General features: G+C 40.3%; 1 protein-coding gene across 1 annotated transcript in view; it reads left to right on the top strand.

Annotated features, from left to right (window-relative positions):
- LOC109876911 (zinc finger protein 420-like) overlaps positions 1-20,565 on the top strand; it is a 54,442-nt gene that overhangs the window by 32,210 nt on the left and 1,667 nt on the right. Inside the window, 3 exon segments of the mRNA XM_031811084.1 lie at positions 1,781-2,460; positions 12,958-13,047; positions 13,172-13,349. Coding sequence (XP_031666944.1) covers positions 1,781-2,460; positions 12,958-13,047; positions 13,172-13,349 — 948 coding nt within the window.

Raw genomic sequence — 20,565 nt, 5'->3', positions numbered from 1 at the left:
AATTATCTGGTAACTGCTCTAGTGGATATTCCTGCAGTCAACATGCCAATTGCACACTCCCTCAAAACTTGAGACATCTGTGGCATTGTGTTGTGTGACAGAACTGCATATTTTAGTGGCCTTTTATTCTCCCCGGCACAAGGTGCACCTGTGTAATGATCATGCTTTTTAATCAGCTTGATATGCCACACCTGTCAGGTGGATGAATTAACTTGGCAAAGGAGACATGTTTACTAACAGGGATGTAAACAAATTTGTGTTCAACATTTTTGAGTAATAAGCTGTTGTGCATATGGAAAAATTCTGGGGTCTTTTATTTCAGCTCATGAAAAATGGGACCAACACTTCACATGTTGTGTTTTATATTTTTTTAGCAACATCTACCCCAAAATATTTTTTACTTTACACAAACTATCAATGACATTTGTGATAGTCAAAATGTACAACATTTGTGAACGTTTATTCAATATTGATTAATTATTGCAATAATGAAGCTGTTGACCCCACACTCTTGAGTGTGTTGTCGAGAGCTTAACTTTGAATGAAAAACAGAGCTCTTATAAATGCTTAGTCAGGGCTGTTTCCACCCCTCCCATGCTGATTGGGGGGCATCACAAGCCATCCTGGGTTCATCCTATGGTCATCTGCACCTGGTGTTGTTTTAACCCCCCAACCCGGCTTTAGGTTTTTATCAGTAAGTAATGAATCAATTGTCAGCTCAAGCTCCAGAGGCCCAACTCAGTCCCATAGACACAGATGAGAGAGTACCCATCAAAGCTATTCGATGGCTAAACAGTATTAATACAATCTTGTAATTTTTCTCAGTGTCCACCCTATCGACAACAGGGAAATATTACTGGTGTGCTTTGTGTCTTTCTCCAATGTAAAAATATATATAAAAATGGACATTCCTGCAGTCAGCATGCCAATTTTACGCTCCCTCTGAGACATCTGTGGCATTGTTGTGACAAAACTGCACATTTTAGAGTGGCCTTTTATTTTCCCCAGCACAAGGTGCACCTGTGTAATAATCAAGCTGTTCAATCAGCTTCTTGATATTCCACACCTGTCAGGTGGATGGATTATCTTGGCAGAAAATATGTGTTAACTAACAGGGATGTAAAACATTCTGCAATCTTTTTTTTCAGCTCATTAAACATCCAACACTTTACATGTTGCGTTTATAATTTGTTTATTGTAGTTACTATCAGTTTTAGGAACATCTTTCCAAATATTTCACCTTATGTTTTACTTTACCCAAAATATGACATCAGCGATAGTCAAAATGTTGAAAACCTGTGAACATCTAAATAAGAAATTGGGCCATTTAAACATTGTGTCGAACCCTTTCAACAACGGGGAGATGTTACTGATGTGCTTTGTGTCTTCGATGTAAAAACAAGTTTTTGACTATTACACAAAATTACTTCTTTAGTTATTGTATGTTTAAGGAAGTGTGTAGGTCACATTCTGTATCATACAGCTATGAAAGTTATATATTTAGAACCACCTGCTCAATTGGAATCCAGCGACGTCTGTGTCTTCAGTGTCCTAGAACTGTTTAGTTTTTTTGTGTTCTGACTTGTAAAACAGGATGAATAAAATAAGTAGTGTAAACACCAGGAAGCTCTACATTTGTTTTAAAATCACACTAAGTTTGTTAAAACTGGCCTCAGGTTATTGAGAGATCTGATTAGGATTTACTCTCGTAGCACTGTTGTTTTATGATGTGGAGGTTTCATTCGGGTATCTATTTTAAAAAATTAACTGTCTTTGGCAGGAGAAAGACCAGACTCAGTGGAACCAGAGCCAGGGACGTCCAAACCCGCAAGACGACACCAGTGCTCCCACTGTGAAAAGGGTTGTAACCGGTTATGGGACCTGAAACAACATGAGAGAATACACACAGGGGAGAAGCCATACCACTGCTCCCAGTGTGGAGAGTGTTTCTACTGGTCAAGGGATCTGAAAAAACATGAGAGAATTCACACAGGGGAGAAGCCTTATCACTGCTCCCAGTGTGGAAAGTGTTTCTACTGGTCAGGGGATCTGAAAAAACATGAGAGAATTCACACAGGGGAGAAGCCTTACCACTGCCCCCAGTGTGGAAAGATGTTTAAATGGAAGGGGAACCTGAAATCCCATGAGAGAATTCACTCAGGGGAGAAGCCTTATCATTGCTCACAATGTGGAAAGATGTTTTACCAAAAAGGACACCTGAAAGCTCATGAGACATTTCACACGGGGGAGAAGCCTTACCACTGCCCCCAGTGTGGAAAGGGTTTTAACGATTTGGGGAAGCTGAAACGGCACGCGAGAATTCACACAGGGGAGAAGCCTTACCACTGCTCCCAGTGTGGCAAGTGTTTTAACCAGTTAGGGAGCCTGAAACGACATGAGAAAATACACCGAGGGGAGATGTATTACCACTCCTACCAGGGTGCAAAGCTTTTGCCCATTTAGGAAGCCTGAAAGAACATGACACAGAGGAGAAGACTTAACAAAAGCTCAGACTTTGGGAAAACATATTACTCATAACAATCACTTAAACGTAATTCGAGAATCCACACAGGAGAGAGAAATTACCTCTCTTAGCGTGTATATTGATATTTCACATCTCATTTTTCTTACAATTCATCAGAGAACATACACAGTGCTCCCATTGTCTTATATTGTTGCCTATAATGTGTTGACCTGGGGCCTGTTGCACAAAAGTAGAATTAAGACATCCGGGATAAATGACTCAGCTGAGCTCAATGAAGCCAAAACATGTGCGTCCAGGCTTAATTGGTTGCACAAAGACCAAGCCAGGATGAGCAGACACGGATTCATTAAGCCAGGTGAAACCAATCCTGGATAGGTGCGCGCTCACGGCTCACTCAAATAGACCCCGCCACAGATCACAGATTAACTGATTTACCATGGCAACTAGAGCCGCGTACTTTTCCCCGTCGGAAGCACAAATCCTCATGGAGGCATACGAGGAGGTAAAATATATAATTAAGAAGAAAGGCAACACCGCCACAGTGATAAAGCAAAGAGAAAAAGCGTGGCAAAGTATTGCAGACCGCCTGAATGCGTAAGTAGTGCACAATTACACACTCACCGCTCCGCTGAAACATCACAATTACAATTCAAATATTTAATTCACATCTCCAAAAATGCAGTTGTACTGTAATTATGAAACGGTTAAATGCACTGCAGATATGAGTGAAATTGTGTAAAGTAACTCCATCACACTGTATAAAGCTATGATACATTTTTTGATATTTTTACTGAAAACAAGACAAAAATACCAAGTAATTTTTTGCAGTGTGACTCCATTAAATGTGTGTGTGTGTGTGTGTGTGTGTGTAGATTAAACATGAACGGGCCAAAACGGACATGGCAGCAGGTCAAAATCAAATACAAGAACATTCTGCAGAATGGTATGGTCCCTGACTAATATTTAACAAAGCACAAGTATATATTGTACCCAGAAGGTGCCTGCTCACACATTGTCTGTACTGTTTTAGCAGTGAAAAAGAATACCCACAGACAAGGCACGGGTGGTGGGTCACCAAAGGCTGACCTTACCCCAGCAGAGGACATGGCCTTGGAGCTAAATAAAGGCAGGCCCGTCTTAGAGGGGATCCCTGGGGGGAAAGAGACGAGCATAGGTTCCTCCCAAGATGCCACCCGCTTCATTCAAGGTATGTCCTTCCATCTCTACATGGGATACAACCACATTCATATTGAATCAATTTGGACTGTCTGACTTTGGTTTACCTATTGCCTTGCAGTGTCTGGCAGCACTGTGTTCCTGTTAGAGCCACCAGCACAAGCACCAGACGATGCTGATCCAGTGAGTACTCCATCAAAGGCATACTGTAGGCCTGGCATGTCTTGTCTACTAGCTTCAATATGAATCCGATTAAATGTGATAGGGTGAAGGCCCCCGTGCAGCAGCAACAGCACATGATGGAGACGATGATGAGGAGGAGACCATCTCTCTGGATTCCAGAAGGCATGAGGTATCATGTTAAGACTGTGAAAGTACTATTTACTCTACAATGGTGAGGAGTCCTCATCAAAATCAAAAAATCTAATTTCTTTTACAGGACCCAGATGCTATACAGTGGGAAAACCAGCCTGGCAACATAGTGCGTATTAATAAAAGGACACCACATCCTGCCAAATTCCAGCTGCGCTAATTGTATTGTGTTCACAGAGCTCACAAGCTATCAGAAAGTTGTATGGCAACCACCTCCGGCGCCAAATAGAACTGGCAGACATAGACATTCAGTACAAGAAGAAAAAGATGGAAAATCTTGCACTGGAGTTCGAAATAAAAAAGAGGACAATTAGGAAACTGGACCTTGAAATAAAAAAACTTGAGAGGGAGGTGAGATATGCCTTCAATGTACACTGTATGCTAACTGTAACACAAATGTATTAATCATTATTTTTCTTTCCTCCCCCAGCTCCAAGAAGATGACACAGCTCAAAATAAAAATGAGGTATATTCTCGTAAAGTCAAGTGAGCCATGACATATGAGCTCTTATTGTGAGCACACAGGACGGTGGCATCTTTCTAAGGTTTTTTTTATTTTCCCAGCAATCAGTACAACCAAGTCATCGTTATAAGGCATCGCCCTCTTTTGCCCACCCCCCCAGCACCAGGTGTGGTCACTAGCCTATATGAAGGCCCAAAATTGTGTGTTCCTTTCTGCTCTGACAATGGCATGCCCATTCGTGCGAGATGTGGTGGATGAAGAAGCACTTGTGCTGAGGAGAGCCTTCAGGCGAGAAAGGGTCTTCAGGGACCGGTTGGACCCACTGGCCTTCCCTGATGACCATCTATATGAAAGATACAGGTTTTCTGCAGATGGCATCAGGTATCTATGCAGACTACTGGGTCCCAGGATTAAGCACCGCACTGCACGGAGCCATGCACTGAGTGTGGAGCAAATGGTTTGTGTGGCCTTGCGCTTTTTTGCTAGTGGAGCCTTCCTGTACTCAGTGGGGGATGCAGAACAGCTGAACAAGGCCACAATTTGCCGCACAATAAGGAGTGTGTGTCTGGCTATCAAAGCATTAGCAGATGTCTTCATCTCCTTCCCTGGCCACAGAAGACTCTGTGACATCAAAGAGGAGTTCTATAGGATTGCAGGTAAGAGGATCTACAAATTACAGGACAACTTAACACATAGTAGGATACTCATTACTTTGTGTGACAGGTTTCCCCAATGTCATTGGTGCAGTGGACTGCACACACATAAGGATAAAAGCCCCCTCACGTGCCCATGAGGCCGATTTTTGTGAATAGGAAATCCTTTCACAGCATTAATGTTCAGGTGAACATAACTTTTTGATATTGTCCATTGACGAACACTCTGCATTGCCAGTGATGTGCATTGATTGGTGTAATATTCCTCATCTTATGATTTCAGATGGTCTGCAATGCTGACTGTGTGATCAGCAATGTTGTGGCAAAATGGCCTGGCTCAGTCCATGACTCCAGAATCTTTCGGGCCTCTGAAATCTATCACAAGGTAAGCCACACAACCCCTATTTATAACCATCATGGCTGTGTCAAGAATATCACTGTGTTTATGAGGTAGTAATGATGAGATTTTGTGTTGACAGGTGAATTCTCTGGTGTGTTGCTGGGAGACAGGGGGTATGGCTGCCAGCCTTTTCTCCTGACACCTTTCACAGACCCCCAGGAAGCACAGCAGGCCTACAACCATGCCCATGCCAGGACCAGGGCCAGAGTTGAAATGACCTTTGGCCTCCTGAAGGCACGCTTTCACTGCCTTCACAAATTAAGGGTCAGCCCTGTTAGGGCATGTGATATTACTGTGGCTTGTGCTGTCCTCCACAATGTGGCCTGCCTGAGGAAGGAGAGGGCCCCCAGAGTGCCACCAGCCATGGACTGGGACAATCCGGCAATCTTCCCTGATGACGACAGTGGTCGGCTGCTGAGGGACCAATATGTGTTGAATTATTTTAGTTAGTATGTGTGCTTTCAATTTTGGTTAAATCTGTCCTGCGGTGGCAGAGGAATTTGGTTTTTTTTGGGTTCGTTTTTTGACGAATTTGGCCTCTTATGATGTTTGTGCGGTATACTGTGTGTAATACAAGGCTGCAGGGAGGCTACTGCATCCATTCATTTGTCTGTTCAGTTGATGTGTATGGATTTGTCCTGCATTTATTTTTGTGTGCAGACATGCAGGGTGTGTTATATACAGACCTTTGAATGTGTATGTATCATTTTGTATAATATGCTTGGATTCTGTGCTTTCCATCTTGTAGAGTCACTGTGACTTCAGTTTCGAAAGGAGCTGATGGTTTACCTGCTTTGTTTTGTCCTTATTCAATAAAGGAACATAATGTTACACATTGTGTGTTTATATTCATATGGAATGTGTATTTGTTTATATGACAGAGTACTAGGGCCACACTGAAGAAAAAGGATAAAGTCATAAATTTATGAGGCTGGTTCTTTCTGCAGAAAAGCTACATATTGTTTTTACAGTTTTGATACTTATGACAATGTGATACTTAATATTCTGGCACATCAGCATGTCTTTGTTTATGAAACCATACTGAAGTACAATTTCACGAAATGCCCCACATCTGTCATTTTAACAACTGTCCTCCTTTAAAACAACTGGTTACAATATTATGACTTGTGTTTTTTTTCCCCTCTGTGGCCCTAATATTCTATCATTTTATATATAGCCTTATAGTCTATGGGAAACTGTAAATTATCTAATGATAGCAACATCATCTAAAAATCATTTTTTATCCAAAATCATTGAAATTAATGATCACAAACGTTTATAATAACAGTGGGTCTAGTTATGTGATAATGTATAGTGAGCAGTGAAATAACTATTGGTTTCCATTTGTGGTGACTGCTGACTGACATTAGGGATGAGATTAAATAGATCCTGGAATTTAGCCTGGTCTGGAGCAGGCTAGCTCCACAGAATAAATCTCCATGGTAATTTATACCATAACATATCCTCCTGCCCCCTATCCATCTTTAGTGCAACCGGATTACGGATCAATTGAGCCAGGATCACAAAGATATCCTGGCTTTATCCCTTATCCTAGTTTTGTGCAACAGGCCCCTGTTTTTACCAGATGAAATTGCTTCTTCCATTTATTGATAAACATGTACTGACTGTTAGAACTGTTCCATGGATTGATGAGGAATTTAAAAACTGTATGTTTGAAAGAGTTTGGGCAAAATGAGTGGCTAATAAGTCTGGCTGCACATCTGGCTGGCTTATGTACTGCAAATTGAGAAATTATGTGACCAAACTCAACAAAAATAATACATTTTATTAGGAAGCCAAGATCAATGATATAAAGAATGATGAAAAAAACATTATGAAAGAAAAGCAGTGCAAGTTTTGAATTTTGTAAAGTTACTGTGGGAGAGGTGGAACAATTGTTATCGATCAATAATGACAAACCTGGCATTGAAGACTTAGGAGTGGCTATAGAGTCAGCTACTGTCCTCAGTAGCTTTCCATCTATCTGTCATTTTTTATATGAGCCAAGAGGAAAGTCTTTGTCCTCAGACCTGGATGGAAGCCAAAGTAATTCCACTACCCAAGAGTGGTAAAGCGGCCTTTACTGGTTCTAACAGCAGAACTATAAGCTTGCTGCCAGCTCTTAGCAACCTGTTGGAAAAAATTGTGTTTGAACAAATACAATGCTATTTCTCTGTAAACAAATGAACAACAGACTTTCAGCATGCTTATAGAGAAGGGCACTCAACATCTACTGCACTGACACAAATGACTGATGATTGGTTGAGTGAAATTGATAACAAGAATATTGTGGGAGCTCTATTGTTAGATTTCAGTGCAACCTTTGATATTATTGACCATAACCTGTTGTTTTAAATTGTTTGTGCTATGGCTTTTCAACCTCTGCCATAATGTGCATTCAGAGCTATCTATCTCATAGAACTATGTGACCATTAGCATTTGATTTGATTGATTTGAAGATTTTCATGTCAATATTCTCAAATCTGCATGAAACAATATACGCATTTTCCCACCGGAAATGTTTGCATCAACATGTTTATTGCAGATAAAAGTCTTTGCGTGATGACGTAAGGCACGGAAAAAATGTTTTCCTGTTGGATTCCCATGTACTGAGTGAAATATGCAAGTTGAATGGGTTTCCATTGCATTTTCAACTCTACTGATGGTTTTGAAAAATCGTTGAGTTATATAGCAAAAGTCCTCTTGTCCCGTGCACTGTAGCCAACAGCTCAAAGATACAGTGCTGGTAGGCTACCGACATGATGAGATTATTATGGATAAGAGCGACATTATTTTATTTGTCAAATGGCAACCAAGCATCAATCATCATCATGTCACCAGAAGACCCTCAAAATGTATTGGAAAGGAGCATCAAGCTCATCACGTGCACTTTCACCACCCTGTGAAGTTCATCATTTATTTACTCTGTAGCCTAATAAACTGCATGGGTTCCCAAGTCGTAGTGGGAGGACCACACAATATATCATCGCGTGACTCCAAGTTAACGAAGACATTATCGTTATAAAATCAATATTTGCGCATAAAGGATTAATACCGCCAATTCTCGTTTATACATTTTTACTGACACAAAAAGACCCCACCATGTCAAACGAAGTAACAAATCGTCTGTCGGCATTTAGAAAGGTCTACAGGCATATCCTGTTTCCATCAGCCCGGTCATGACTTTGGAAATGGTTGGATCAATATCCACCTTCATGATATGGATGAAGCCTGATTTGGAATGTCTGAGTAGTTCTATCTGATGTCATAATACACTCCTCTGATAATCAAGTGATGTTCACATGTGATGCATTTGCTCCATTGTTTACATTTAAGTTGGAGGCCCACTCTGATGATGTATGTCTTACATTGTGAGGCTTTAATGGTGTATGGTGACATCTTAGTGGGACTTGTCCAATATGAATGTTCAATACACACAATAGGTTGATCAGTAGGTGCTAGCTTAGTTAGCGGTGCGCGCTAAATAGCGTTTCAATCGGTGACGTCACTTGCTCTGAGACCTTGAAGTAGTGGTTCCCCTTGCTCTGCAAGGGCCGCGGCTTTTGGGTAACGAGCGATGGGTAACCATGCTTCGTGGGTGGCTGTTGTGGATGTGTGCAGAGGGTCCCTGGTTCGCTCCCGGGTATGGGCGAGGGGATGGTCTAAAGTTATACTGTTACATAGGCAGTTAGCTGCTTATCCACACAGCTCGCTATCGCAGCTCGCTAACACAGCTCATATCAACAAAGTCAAAATGGACTCCAGGCATGGTAGTGGCAGCAGTGCACAACAACCACTGTTTACCCGAGCTTCCTGGGTGAAAAATAATTTGGCTATATAAAGAGGGCACGACAAAACCTATTCCCCCTCAGGAGACTGAAAAGGTTTGGCATGGGTCCTCAGATCACAATGCAGGGCCAGACGGATTACCAGGACGTGTACTCCATGCTGGAAAATGATGGTGGCCACACAAAATATTGACACTTTGGGCCCAATTTGGACATTTTCACTTTTCTGGATTTTTGTTTTAGATTCCGTCTCTCACAGTTGAAGTGTACCTATGATAAAAAATTACAGACCCCTACATGCTTTTCTACATGCTTTTCTACATGCCTTGTAAGTAGGAAAACCTGCAAAATCGACAGCGTATCATATACTTGTTCTCCCCACTGTGTATAAATATATATATACAGTGGGGCAAAAAAGTATTTAGTCAGCCACCAATTGTGCAAGTTCTCCCACTTAAAAAGATGAGAGAGGCCTGTCATTTTCATCATAGGTACACTTCAACTATGACAGACAACCACTAGTCATGAGTGCACACGATTTGGTTTCATTTGCAGTGATCTATTTGAAGATATTTCTGTCAGAGTTGACATTGTAGGGGATAGGCTGGCTAGCCGGGTCCTCCATATTACTTCACAGCCTGTAAAAAAAACAATTCTGACATGACTTCGGCATTCTTTGGAATTCTGATGGGTTTTATGTACTGGAAAAATAGAAAAGAGAGGTGTAACTTTGCAATAGGGACTTGTGATGCTATACTAATGCAGATCCATATGTTACATGTGGTTACATTTAGCTACCTTCACTTTAAGGGAGTTGTATGGCCACATTTAGATGTGAAAAAATAACAGACAGCGAAAACCATTTCTATTCTAACAGTATTTGGGTCATTCTTGAGCTCTGGTAATATTTCAGTCCCACTGACTGATTCTGTATATATATTGAAATGTCCAGTATAATGAATTGAAATAAATATAGAATTAATTTAAACCTTGTTATTACAATTCATTTTTACTAATTAATATTCAAATGAGAAGCGTAAACAGTGGAGAACAGCATACAAAAGAAGCAAGGAGAGGAACGGAGCACTGAGGAACTTGACCACTACATTCTAAACTTTCATTCATAGGCTACGTTGCTACCTCATGATGGGTATAGGGGAAATGTTAGTATCATGTAGTAGCCTAAACCTATCGCTGTTACATGATGGGTATAGGGGAAATGTTAGTATCATGTAGTAGCCTAAACCTATCGCTGTTACATGATGGGTATAGGGGAAATGTTAGTATCATGTAGTAGCCTAAACCTATCGCTGTTACATGATGGATATAGGGGAAATGTTAATATCATGTAGTAGCCTAAACCTATCGCTGTTACATGATGGGTATAGGGGAAATGTTAGTATCATGTAGTAGCCTAAACCTACCGCTGTTACATGATGGGTATAGGGGAAATGTTAGTATCATGTAGTAGCCTAAACCTACCGCTGTTACATGATGGGTATAGGGGAAATGTTAGTATCATGTAGTAGCCTAAACCTATCGCTGTTACATGATGGGTATAGGGGAAATGTTAGTATCATGTAGTAGTTTAAACCTATCGCTGTTACATGAACGGAATATGAATGACAGTCATCTAATATGCTTTAATAGAAATAAGGCCATGAATAAACAAATCGTCCTGCCTCATCTTAAACGGCACTGACCACCACTGTTTGGGTGTTGGACCACTCTTGGTACACATGGGAAACTGTTGGGCTGAAAAACCCAGCAGCGTTGCAGTTCTTGACACAAACCGGGGCGCCTGGCACCTACTACCATACCCCGTTCAAAGTAACTTAAATATTTTGTCTTCCCCATTTACCCTCTAAATGGCACACATGCACAGTCCATGTCTCATGTCTCAAGGCTTAAAATTCCTTATTTAACCTGTCTCCCGCCTTCATCTACACGGATTGAAGTGGATTTAACTAGTGACATCAATAAGGGATCATAGCTTTAGCCTGGATTCATCTAGTCTTTCTAAGTCATGGAAGGAGCAGGTGTTCTTAATGTTTTGTATACTCCGTGTATAGCACTACAGATAATCAAGTGCTATTTGCATGTGATGCATTTGCTCTGTTGTTTACAGGATGATTTGTATTGTATAGAGCGTTGCTTTAAGGGGAAAGTATGGTCACATCTAATAAAAACTAATGTGAAAAATGAACAGAGTAATAACACAAATGTGTTTTAACACATTACCTATTCGTAGAAGTATTTATTCATCATCCACATATTCATATTAAGCTTCTACGTCTGTGTACAGGAAAGTATCATTTGAAAGACGTAAGAAAAAATATATAAGTTTATTGTTAAATTATTATGACGTTCTTTCCAATACAATAAGTGTAGTAACTATTGTTTCCAAACTGCATTACCCACTCCAGTCAGCAGATGGCGATGTGCATCTTTCAGGTGATGCTTCTTGCATGAAGGACTGGACGGGACGCTTCTTCAGGAACAACAACACGGCTACTCTTTCAACCACCTCGGTAGCTTGCTAGCCAACATAAAACTGAATAATTGATTCTTTAGACCATGTTAATGTACATTAGCTAATCTCAGTGTTTTAAACACATTTCGGTTGACGTATCTACTGGTGAACTTTAACCTAATGTGCTTGTTCAATTAGCAAACTTGTTAAAGATTGATACTGAGGTTAGCACTAGGCTAGTCGCTAATGCTAAATAACTAGCTAACATCCCTGACCATGAGCTCACTAAACTACTCCTCCCCTGCTAAAGAAGAGGAGGTCTACTCGACGGAGATAGAAGCTCTGGCGCTGAACATTGTCGTGAAAGAAGAAGAAGAAGAGGGTGTTACAGTGAAAGAAGAGAAATCTCCGTTTGGAGTGGAAGTGGGGATAGAGGCTGTCCCAGTGGAAGAGGAGGAGGTAGACACTTTCAGAATGAAAAATGAGGAAGAGGAGCCTGTTAAAGTGAAAGAAGAAGAGGATGTTGCTGTGAAAAAATATAAAGAACCTTTAGGAGTGGGAGAGGGGATAGAGGCAGCCAGAGTGGAAGAGGAGGTAGAAGCTTTCAGAATGAAAGAGGAGGATGTTAAAGGGGAAAGAGAGGAAGAGGATGCTATCTCAATAAAGGTGAAGGAGGAAGTCGTTTTGGGAGTGAAAGAGGAGGAGACAGAAGATCCGATTAACACCAGTGAGTCCTGTCTTAAAAACACGTGTGGTTTTAAAGGGCATTGTAACGAAGTTCTACACTTGAATATGTTGTTCAGTACTGTAGGAATCTGCCATTGGAACATATATTTTTGAGACTTTTAAATGTGATTTATTAAATTCTCAATGTGGTCTACGTTAAAGTGCACCTCATCTAATATAACAGGCTTTTAAAATACAATATTGCTGCATAATTGATACTTAAAAGGAATGCAAAAGTCACCCAATTCGTGGAACGACCCTTTACATTTGCACCACAAACAATATTTAATGAAATCAAGATGAAAGTGGCCATTTTAGGCCCTTTTTAGACATATTCATGCCTCTTGTAAGACTCTGTGATTGCAATAGAAGATCATAAGTTTACCATCTGTTTGATGTTCTCATGAACACAGGAGAGAGACATGACTATGGTGGATCCTCTGCGGAGCCTCAACAACATCCTGATGCTGACGAGGCAGAGAAGAGTCTCTCTAGATCAGAACACCAGATGGTACAGCTTGGTCTGGTCTAGCATACAGCTTACTTTATCAGCTTGGGCTGCGTTTCTGTAGAGCACTTTATGACAACAGTATCTATAATGATGTGCATCTGTGTCCCCTCTTTATGGTTACTAGGACAACGCTAGCCCTTCCAGCCTCCCGGAGTCCATGTGTCGTGCCTCTCCCGGTAGCACCTTACTGCTGGGTATGAAGAGGTTGCCTGTGCTGCTGGTGGACTGCAGGAAAACAACGGGGCTGAGTGGAACTGTGAGAGGAGGAGAAGAGATGAAAGGATCAGATTTGACTCATCAAAGTAAGTGCTGTAGTTTAGTTTGAACAAATACAATAGATCTGCCCACTGGTATCTGTTACCAGGACAACCAGCAGAGTTCTGTTAGTTGACAGGAAGATAGACTGGTGGATATGGATGTTATGAATATCATAACACTGAAAAAGGATTCTGCCAATGAAAAGAGAGAAACCAATAGACCATATAAAACCTTGATGAAAGTTAGCTTTAGAGAGAAAATTTCAAGATGATCCAATGTAAGGTGCTTGTTTTACAAAAACGTATCCTTAAAACATTATGGATATTACATTGCCTGTCCCAGTCAACCCCCCTGTCTTTACAAGACTGTTGAACAGGCAAACTAAACTCTAGACGCTGTTAATTAATGAATACTGAGGAAAGCTGTGATCCGGCTTATAGGGAAGGACATTCAATAAACACAGCACCTAAAAATGACTGATTGGCTGAGAGAAATTGATGATGATAAAAATATTGTTTGGGCTGTTTTGTTAGACTTCAGTGCGGCTTTTGACATTATCGATCATAGTCTGCTGCTGAAAAAACGTATGGCTTTACACCCCCTGCTATATTGTGGATAAATAGTTCCAAAAAAAAGCGACCCTTTATTTAACTATGCAAGTCGGTTAAGAACAAATTCTTATTTTCAATGACGGCCTAGGACTACCTTGTTCAGGGGCAGAACGACAGAGTTTTACCTTGTAATCTCGGGGATAAGATCCAGCAACCTTTTGGTTACTGACCTACCGCTCTAACCACTAGGCTACCTGCCACCCCAGAGCTACCTGTCTAACAGAACACAGACAGTGTTCTTTAATGGAAGCCTGTACAACACAATCAAGGTAGAATCAGGAATTCCCCAGGGCAGCTGTTTGGCACCTACCTTTTTCAATCTTTACCAACGTCGTGCCAACGACATTTGAGTAAAGCCAGTGTATCTGTATGCAGATGACTCAACACTGTACACGTCAGCTACCACGGAAACTGAAATGACAGCAACACTTAACAAAGAGCTGCAGTGAGTTTCAGAATGGGTGGCAAGGAATAAGTTAGTCCTAAATATTTCAGATTACCTTAAATTACATGGCCTACTATGCTAATTCTGTAGCGTATTGTTAGAAGGGGGTAAATAAATATTTTGTTGGAGCGCCAGGCAGGTATTAACCCTAGTTATTAAAGTTAGTTATTACCTGTTATAACATTATTATTAAATATTATTAAAACTGAAAGGATGAGAGTAGAATAGAGTAGCGCTTCCAGACACATTCTAAACATGGAGTCTTAAAGGAGGACTGTAACATCTAATGATGAAACATTATGGAGGCTTAAAGGAGGACTGTAGCATCTAATGATGAAACATTATGGAGTCTTAAAGGAGGACTGTAGCATCTAATGATGAAACATTATGGAGTCTTAAAGGAGGCTTGTAGCGTCTAATGATGAAACATTATGGAGTCTTAAAGGAGGCTTGTAGCGTCTAATGATGAAACATTATGGAGTCTTAAAGGAGGCCTGTAGCATCTAATGATGAAACATTATGGAGTCTTAAAGGAGGACTGTAGCATCTAATGATGAAACATTATGTAGTCTTAAAACTTGTTAGGGAGGAGGTCCCTGTGGCGGGATCAAATCAGCGGATATTTTAGAGCGCCACCGAAAGTTTTCGATAAAACTCAAACTTTCATTAAAACACACATACAAGGTACTGAATTAAAGCTACACTCGTTGTGAATCTAGCCACCAAGTCAGATTTGTAAAATGCTTTTCGGCGAAAGCATGAGAAGCTATTATCTGATAGCATGCACCCCCAAGAATACCAGACCGTCAACAAAACAACAGATTTTGCGGTAGCCGGCGCTACCCAAAACGCAGAAATAAAATATGAAACATTCATTACCTTTGACGAGCTTCTTTCTTGGCACCCCTATATGTCACATAAACATCACAATTGGGTCTTTTTCCCGATTAAATCCGTCATTGTATACCCAAAATGTGATTTGCTGAAGACCGGTCTGATCCAGAAAAATGCCCCTTTACAAGACGCAACGTCACTTTTTAAAATGACAAAAGTTGCCTATATACTTTTACACTTCAAATTACTTTTCTAAACCAACTTTAGGTATTAATACACGTTAATAATCTATTAAATTGATCACGGGGCGATCTGTATTCGATAGCAGCAAGTCTTGAAATCATCGTCCATGTTTTCACATTCATAACATCCTGTGGTGAGCCCCAAGAAAGGAAATGCCTCACGTTACCAAACCAAGGATAAAGCCGCCTCAAAATGCCAGCACTGGCGACATCGTGTGGAAGCTGTAGGCGTTTACAGGGGATCGCCATGTATTTTCTTCAGCCTTAGACAATACATTGACTGGCTGATGGATATTATTTTTGTGTTTTTGGTGAACAGTTTTTCGAAGGATTTTGACTCCTAAACACGTTATGTTCTAGCCACAGACACAATTTAACCAGTTTTAGAGACTTCAGAGTGTTTTCTATACACACACACTTATCATATGCATATACTATATTCCTGGCATGAGTAGCAGGATGCTGAAATGTTGCGCGATTTTTAACAAAAAGCTGCGAAAATGCGCATAATCCGTAAGAGGTTTTAAAGGAGGCCTGTAGCATCTAATGATGAAACATTATGGAGTCTTAAAGGAGGACTGTAGCATCTAATGATGAAACATTATGGAGTCTTAACCTGTATGGGAACGGGGTTCTGCCGCCAACAGCCAATGAAATTGCAGGGCGCCAAATACAAATCAACAGAAATCTCATAAATCAAATTTCTCAAACATTCAAGCATTAGGCACCATTTTAAAGATAAAGTCTCGTTAATCCAGCCACAGTGTCTGATTTCAAAAATGCTTCGCATCGAAAGCTCCATAAACGATTATGTTAGGTCACCACCAAGTCACAGAAAAACCCAGCCAATTTTCCAGCCAAAGAGGAGTCACAAAAAGCACAAATAGAGATAAAAATGTATCACTAAACTTTGATGATCTTCATCAGATGACACTCACAGGACTTCATGTTACACAATACATGTGTGTTTTGTTCGATAAAGTGCATATTAATATCCAAAAATCTCATTTTACATTGGCGTGTTATGTTCAGTAGTTCCAAAACATGCAGTGATTTTGCAGAGTGCCACATCAATTTACAGAAATACTCATTATAAATGTTGATGAAAATACAAGTGTTATGCATGGAACTTTAGATAAACTTCTCCTTAATGCAACCGCTGTGTCAGATTTCAAAAAAACTTTACGGAAAAAGCATACCATGCAATCTGAGTATGGAGCTCAGAGCCTAAACCAGCCAAAGAAATATCCACCATGTTGCGCAGTCAACATTAGTCAGAAATAGCATTATAAATATTCACTTACCTTTGATGATCTTAACCAGAATGCACTCCCAGGAATCCAAGTTCCACAATCAATGTTTGATTTGTTAGATAAAGTTAATCATTTATATCCATATACATCCTTTTGTTAGCGTTTGGTAAACAAATCGAAACGCGCGTGCAACTTCCTGCGGAAAGATCGGATGAAAATTCCAAAAAGTTATATTACTGGTCGTATAAACATATCAAACGATATATAGAATCAATCTTTAGGATGTTTTTATCATAAAAGTTCAATAATGTTCCAACCGGAGAATTCCATTGTCTGTAACTCTTTCATGACCGCGCGTCATGAGACCAAGGCACTTTGCCAGACCTCTGACTCATTCCCCTCACATTCAGCCCCCCCTCACAGTAGAAGCATCAAACAACGTTCTAAAGAAGGTTGACATCTAGTGGAAGCATTAGGAAGTGCAACATAACCAATATCCCACTGTATCTTCAATAGGGGCTGAGTTGAAAAACTACAAACCTCGGATTTTCCACTTCCTGTTTAACAAAATATGTAAAAGGTGAAGGGGTCTGAATACTTAACGAATGCATTGTGTCTGTGTGTATACTGAACCAAAATATAAACAAATCAATGATTTACAGCTCATATAAGTCAGTCATTGTAAATAAATCAATTAGGCCCTAATCTATGGACTTTACATGACTGGGCAGGGGAGCAGCCATTGGTGGGCCCTGGAGGGCATAAGCCCACCCATTGCGGAGCCAGGCCCAGCCAATCAGGATGAGTTTTTCCCCACAAAAGGGCTTCATTACAAATAGAAATAAAACTCGGGTGGCTGGTCTCAGAGGATGTGGAGGTCCTGGGCTGGCGTTGTTCGTTATATGTGGTCTGTGGTTGTGAGGCCAGTTGGATGTACTGCCAAATTCTCTAAAATGACGTTGGAGGCGGCTTCGGGCAGAGAATTGAACATTCAATTATCTGGTAACCGCTCTAGTGGATATTCCTGCAGTCAACCTGCCAATTGCACACTCCCTCAAAACTTGAAACATCTGTGGCATTGTGTTGTGTGACAGAACTGCACATTTTAGTGTGGCCTTTTATTCTCCCCAGCACAAGGTGCACCTGTGTAATGATCATGCTGTTTAATCAGCTTGATATGCCACACCTGTCAGGTGGATGAATTATCTTGGCAAAGGAGACATGTTTACTAACAGCGATGTAAACAAATTTGTGTTCAACATTTTTGAGTAATAAGCTGTTGTGTGTGTTTTATATTTTTTTAGCAACATCTACCCCAAAACTATCAATGACATTTGTGATAGTCAAAATGTACAACATTTGTGAACGTTTATTCAATATTGATTTTTATTTATTTATTTTATTTTACCTTTATTTAACCAGGTAGGCAAGTTGAGAACAAGTTCTCATTTACAATTGCGACCTGGCCAAGATAAAGCAAAGCAGTTCGACAGATAAAACGACACAGAGTTACACATGGAGTAAAAACAAACATACAGTCAATAATGCAGTATAAACAAGTCTATATACAATGTGAGCAAATGAGGTGAGAAGGGAGGTAAAGGCAAAAAAGGCCATGATGGCAAAGTAAATACAATATAGCAAGTAAAATACTGGAATGGTAGTTTTGCAATGGAAGAATGTGCAAAGTAGAAATAAAAAAATAATGGTGTGCAAAGGAGCAAAATAAATAAATAAATTAAAATTAAATACAGTTGGGAAAGAGGTAGTTGTTTGGGCTAAATTATAGGTGGGCTATGTACAGGTGCAGTAATCTGTGAGCTGCTCTGACAGTTGGTGCTTAAAGCTAGTGAGGGAGATAAGTGTTTCCAGTTTCAGATTAATGATTGCAATAATGAAGCTGTTGACCCCACACTCTTGAGTGTGTTGTCGAGAGCTTAACTTTGAATGAAAAACAGAGCTCTTATAAATGCTTAGTCAGGGCTGGTTCCACCCCTCCCATGCTGATTGGGGGGCATCACAAGCCATCCTGGGTTCATCCTATGGTCATCTGCACCTGGTGTTGTTTTAACCCCCCAACCCGGCTTTAGGTTTTTATCAGTAAGTAATGAATCAATTGTCAGCTCAAGCTCCAGAGGCCCAACTCAGTCCCATAGACACAGATGAGAGAGTACCCATCAAAGCTATTCGATGGCTAAACAGTATTAATACAATCTTGTAATTTTTCTCAGTGTCCACCCTATCGACAACAGGGAAATATTACTGGGGTGCTTTGTGTCTGTCTCCAATGTAAAAAAATATAATATAAAAATGGACATTCCTGCAGTCAGCATGCCAATTTTACGCCCACTCTGAGACATCTGTGGCATTGTTGTGACAAAACTGCACATTTTAGAGTGGCCTTTTATTTTCCCCAGCACAAGGTGCACCTGTGAAATAATCAAGCTGTTCAATCAGCTTCTTGATATTCCACACCTGTCAGGTGGATGGATTATCTTGGCAGAAAATATGTGTTAACTAACAGGGATGTAAAACATTCTGCAATCTTTTTTTTCAGCTCATTAAACATCCAACACTTTACATGTTGCGTTTATAATTTGTTTATTGTAGTTACTATCAGTTTTAGGAACATCTTTCCAAATATTTCACCTTATTTTTTACTTTACCCAAAATATGACATCAGTGATAATCAAAATGTTGAAAATCTGTGAATGTCTAAATAAGAAATTGGGCCATTTAAACAGCAGGTGTCGAACCCTTTCGACAACGGAGAGATTTTACTGATGTGCTTTGTGTCTTCGACTTAAAAACAAGTCAGTAGAACGTGGAATGAAGCCTCTAGTGTAATGTGGGACCGGATGGCAGCTATTTAAGTCACTGGTCTGGCAGAATGCCAGTCATTATATCGCCTTGCGTTCCATTACTCTGTAGACAAAATGAATGCTCCGGTTGGAACGTTATTGGATATATATGATAATAACATCCTGAAGATTGATTCTCTACTTAGTTTGACCAGTTTATTCGACCTGGAATATCACTTTTTGAAGTTTTTGTCCGAGTTCGCCTGGACCAGCGGCAGTTTTTGGACGTGTGAACTAAACGTGCTAGCAAAAGTAGCTAATTGGACACTAGTAATGGACATTATGGAACAAAACAATGATTTGTTGCGGAACTAGGATTCCTTGCACTGCATTCTGATGAAAGATCATCAAAGGTAAGGGAATATTTATGATGTAATTTCGTATTTCTGTTGACTCCAACATAGCGGAGAAATATATTTACTTCTGAGCATTGTCTCAGATTATTGAATGGTATGCTTTTTTCGTAACATTTAAAAAAAAATCTGACACAGCGGTTGCATTAAGAACCAGTGTATCTTTAATTATATGTAAAACATGTGTCTTTCGGCAAAGTTTATGATGAATATTTGCATACACTCCAGAATGTTATGAAGAGTGATCAGATGAATTACAAAGTCCCTCTTTGCCATGCAAATGAACTGACCCCCCCCCCCCCCCCAAAAAAAAACTAGAAGCTTCAAAAGGAGGGTGGTGCTTGGAATCATTGTTCTTCCTCTGTCACCCATGGTTACCTGCAAGGAAACACGTGCCGTCATCATTACTTTGCACAAAAAGGGCTTCACAGGCAAGGATATAGCTGCCAGTAAGATTGCACCTAAATCAACCATTTATCGGTTCATCAAGAACTTCAAGGAGAGCGGTTCAATTGTTGTGAAGAAGGCTTCAGGGCACCCTGTTACGGTTTTCTTTAGGTGAAAGAGAGTCGGACCAAAATGCAGCGTGGTATTCCTGATACATGTTTAATGACGATGAAAATACGAACAATACAAAAACAACAAACGTAACGTGAAAACC

This window comes from Oncorhynchus kisutch, unplaced genomic scaffold, assembly GCF_002021735.2.
Source record: "Oncorhynchus kisutch isolate 150728-3 unplaced genomic scaffold, Okis_V2 Okis01b-Okis20b_hom, whole genome shotgun sequence".
NCBI classification, from domain to species: domain Eukaryota; kingdom Metazoa; phylum Chordata; class Actinopteri; order Salmoniformes; family Salmonidae; genus Oncorhynchus; species Oncorhynchus kisutch.
Note: the sequence above shows the minus strand (reverse complement) of the source record. Positions and strands in the feature narration are given on the sequence as shown.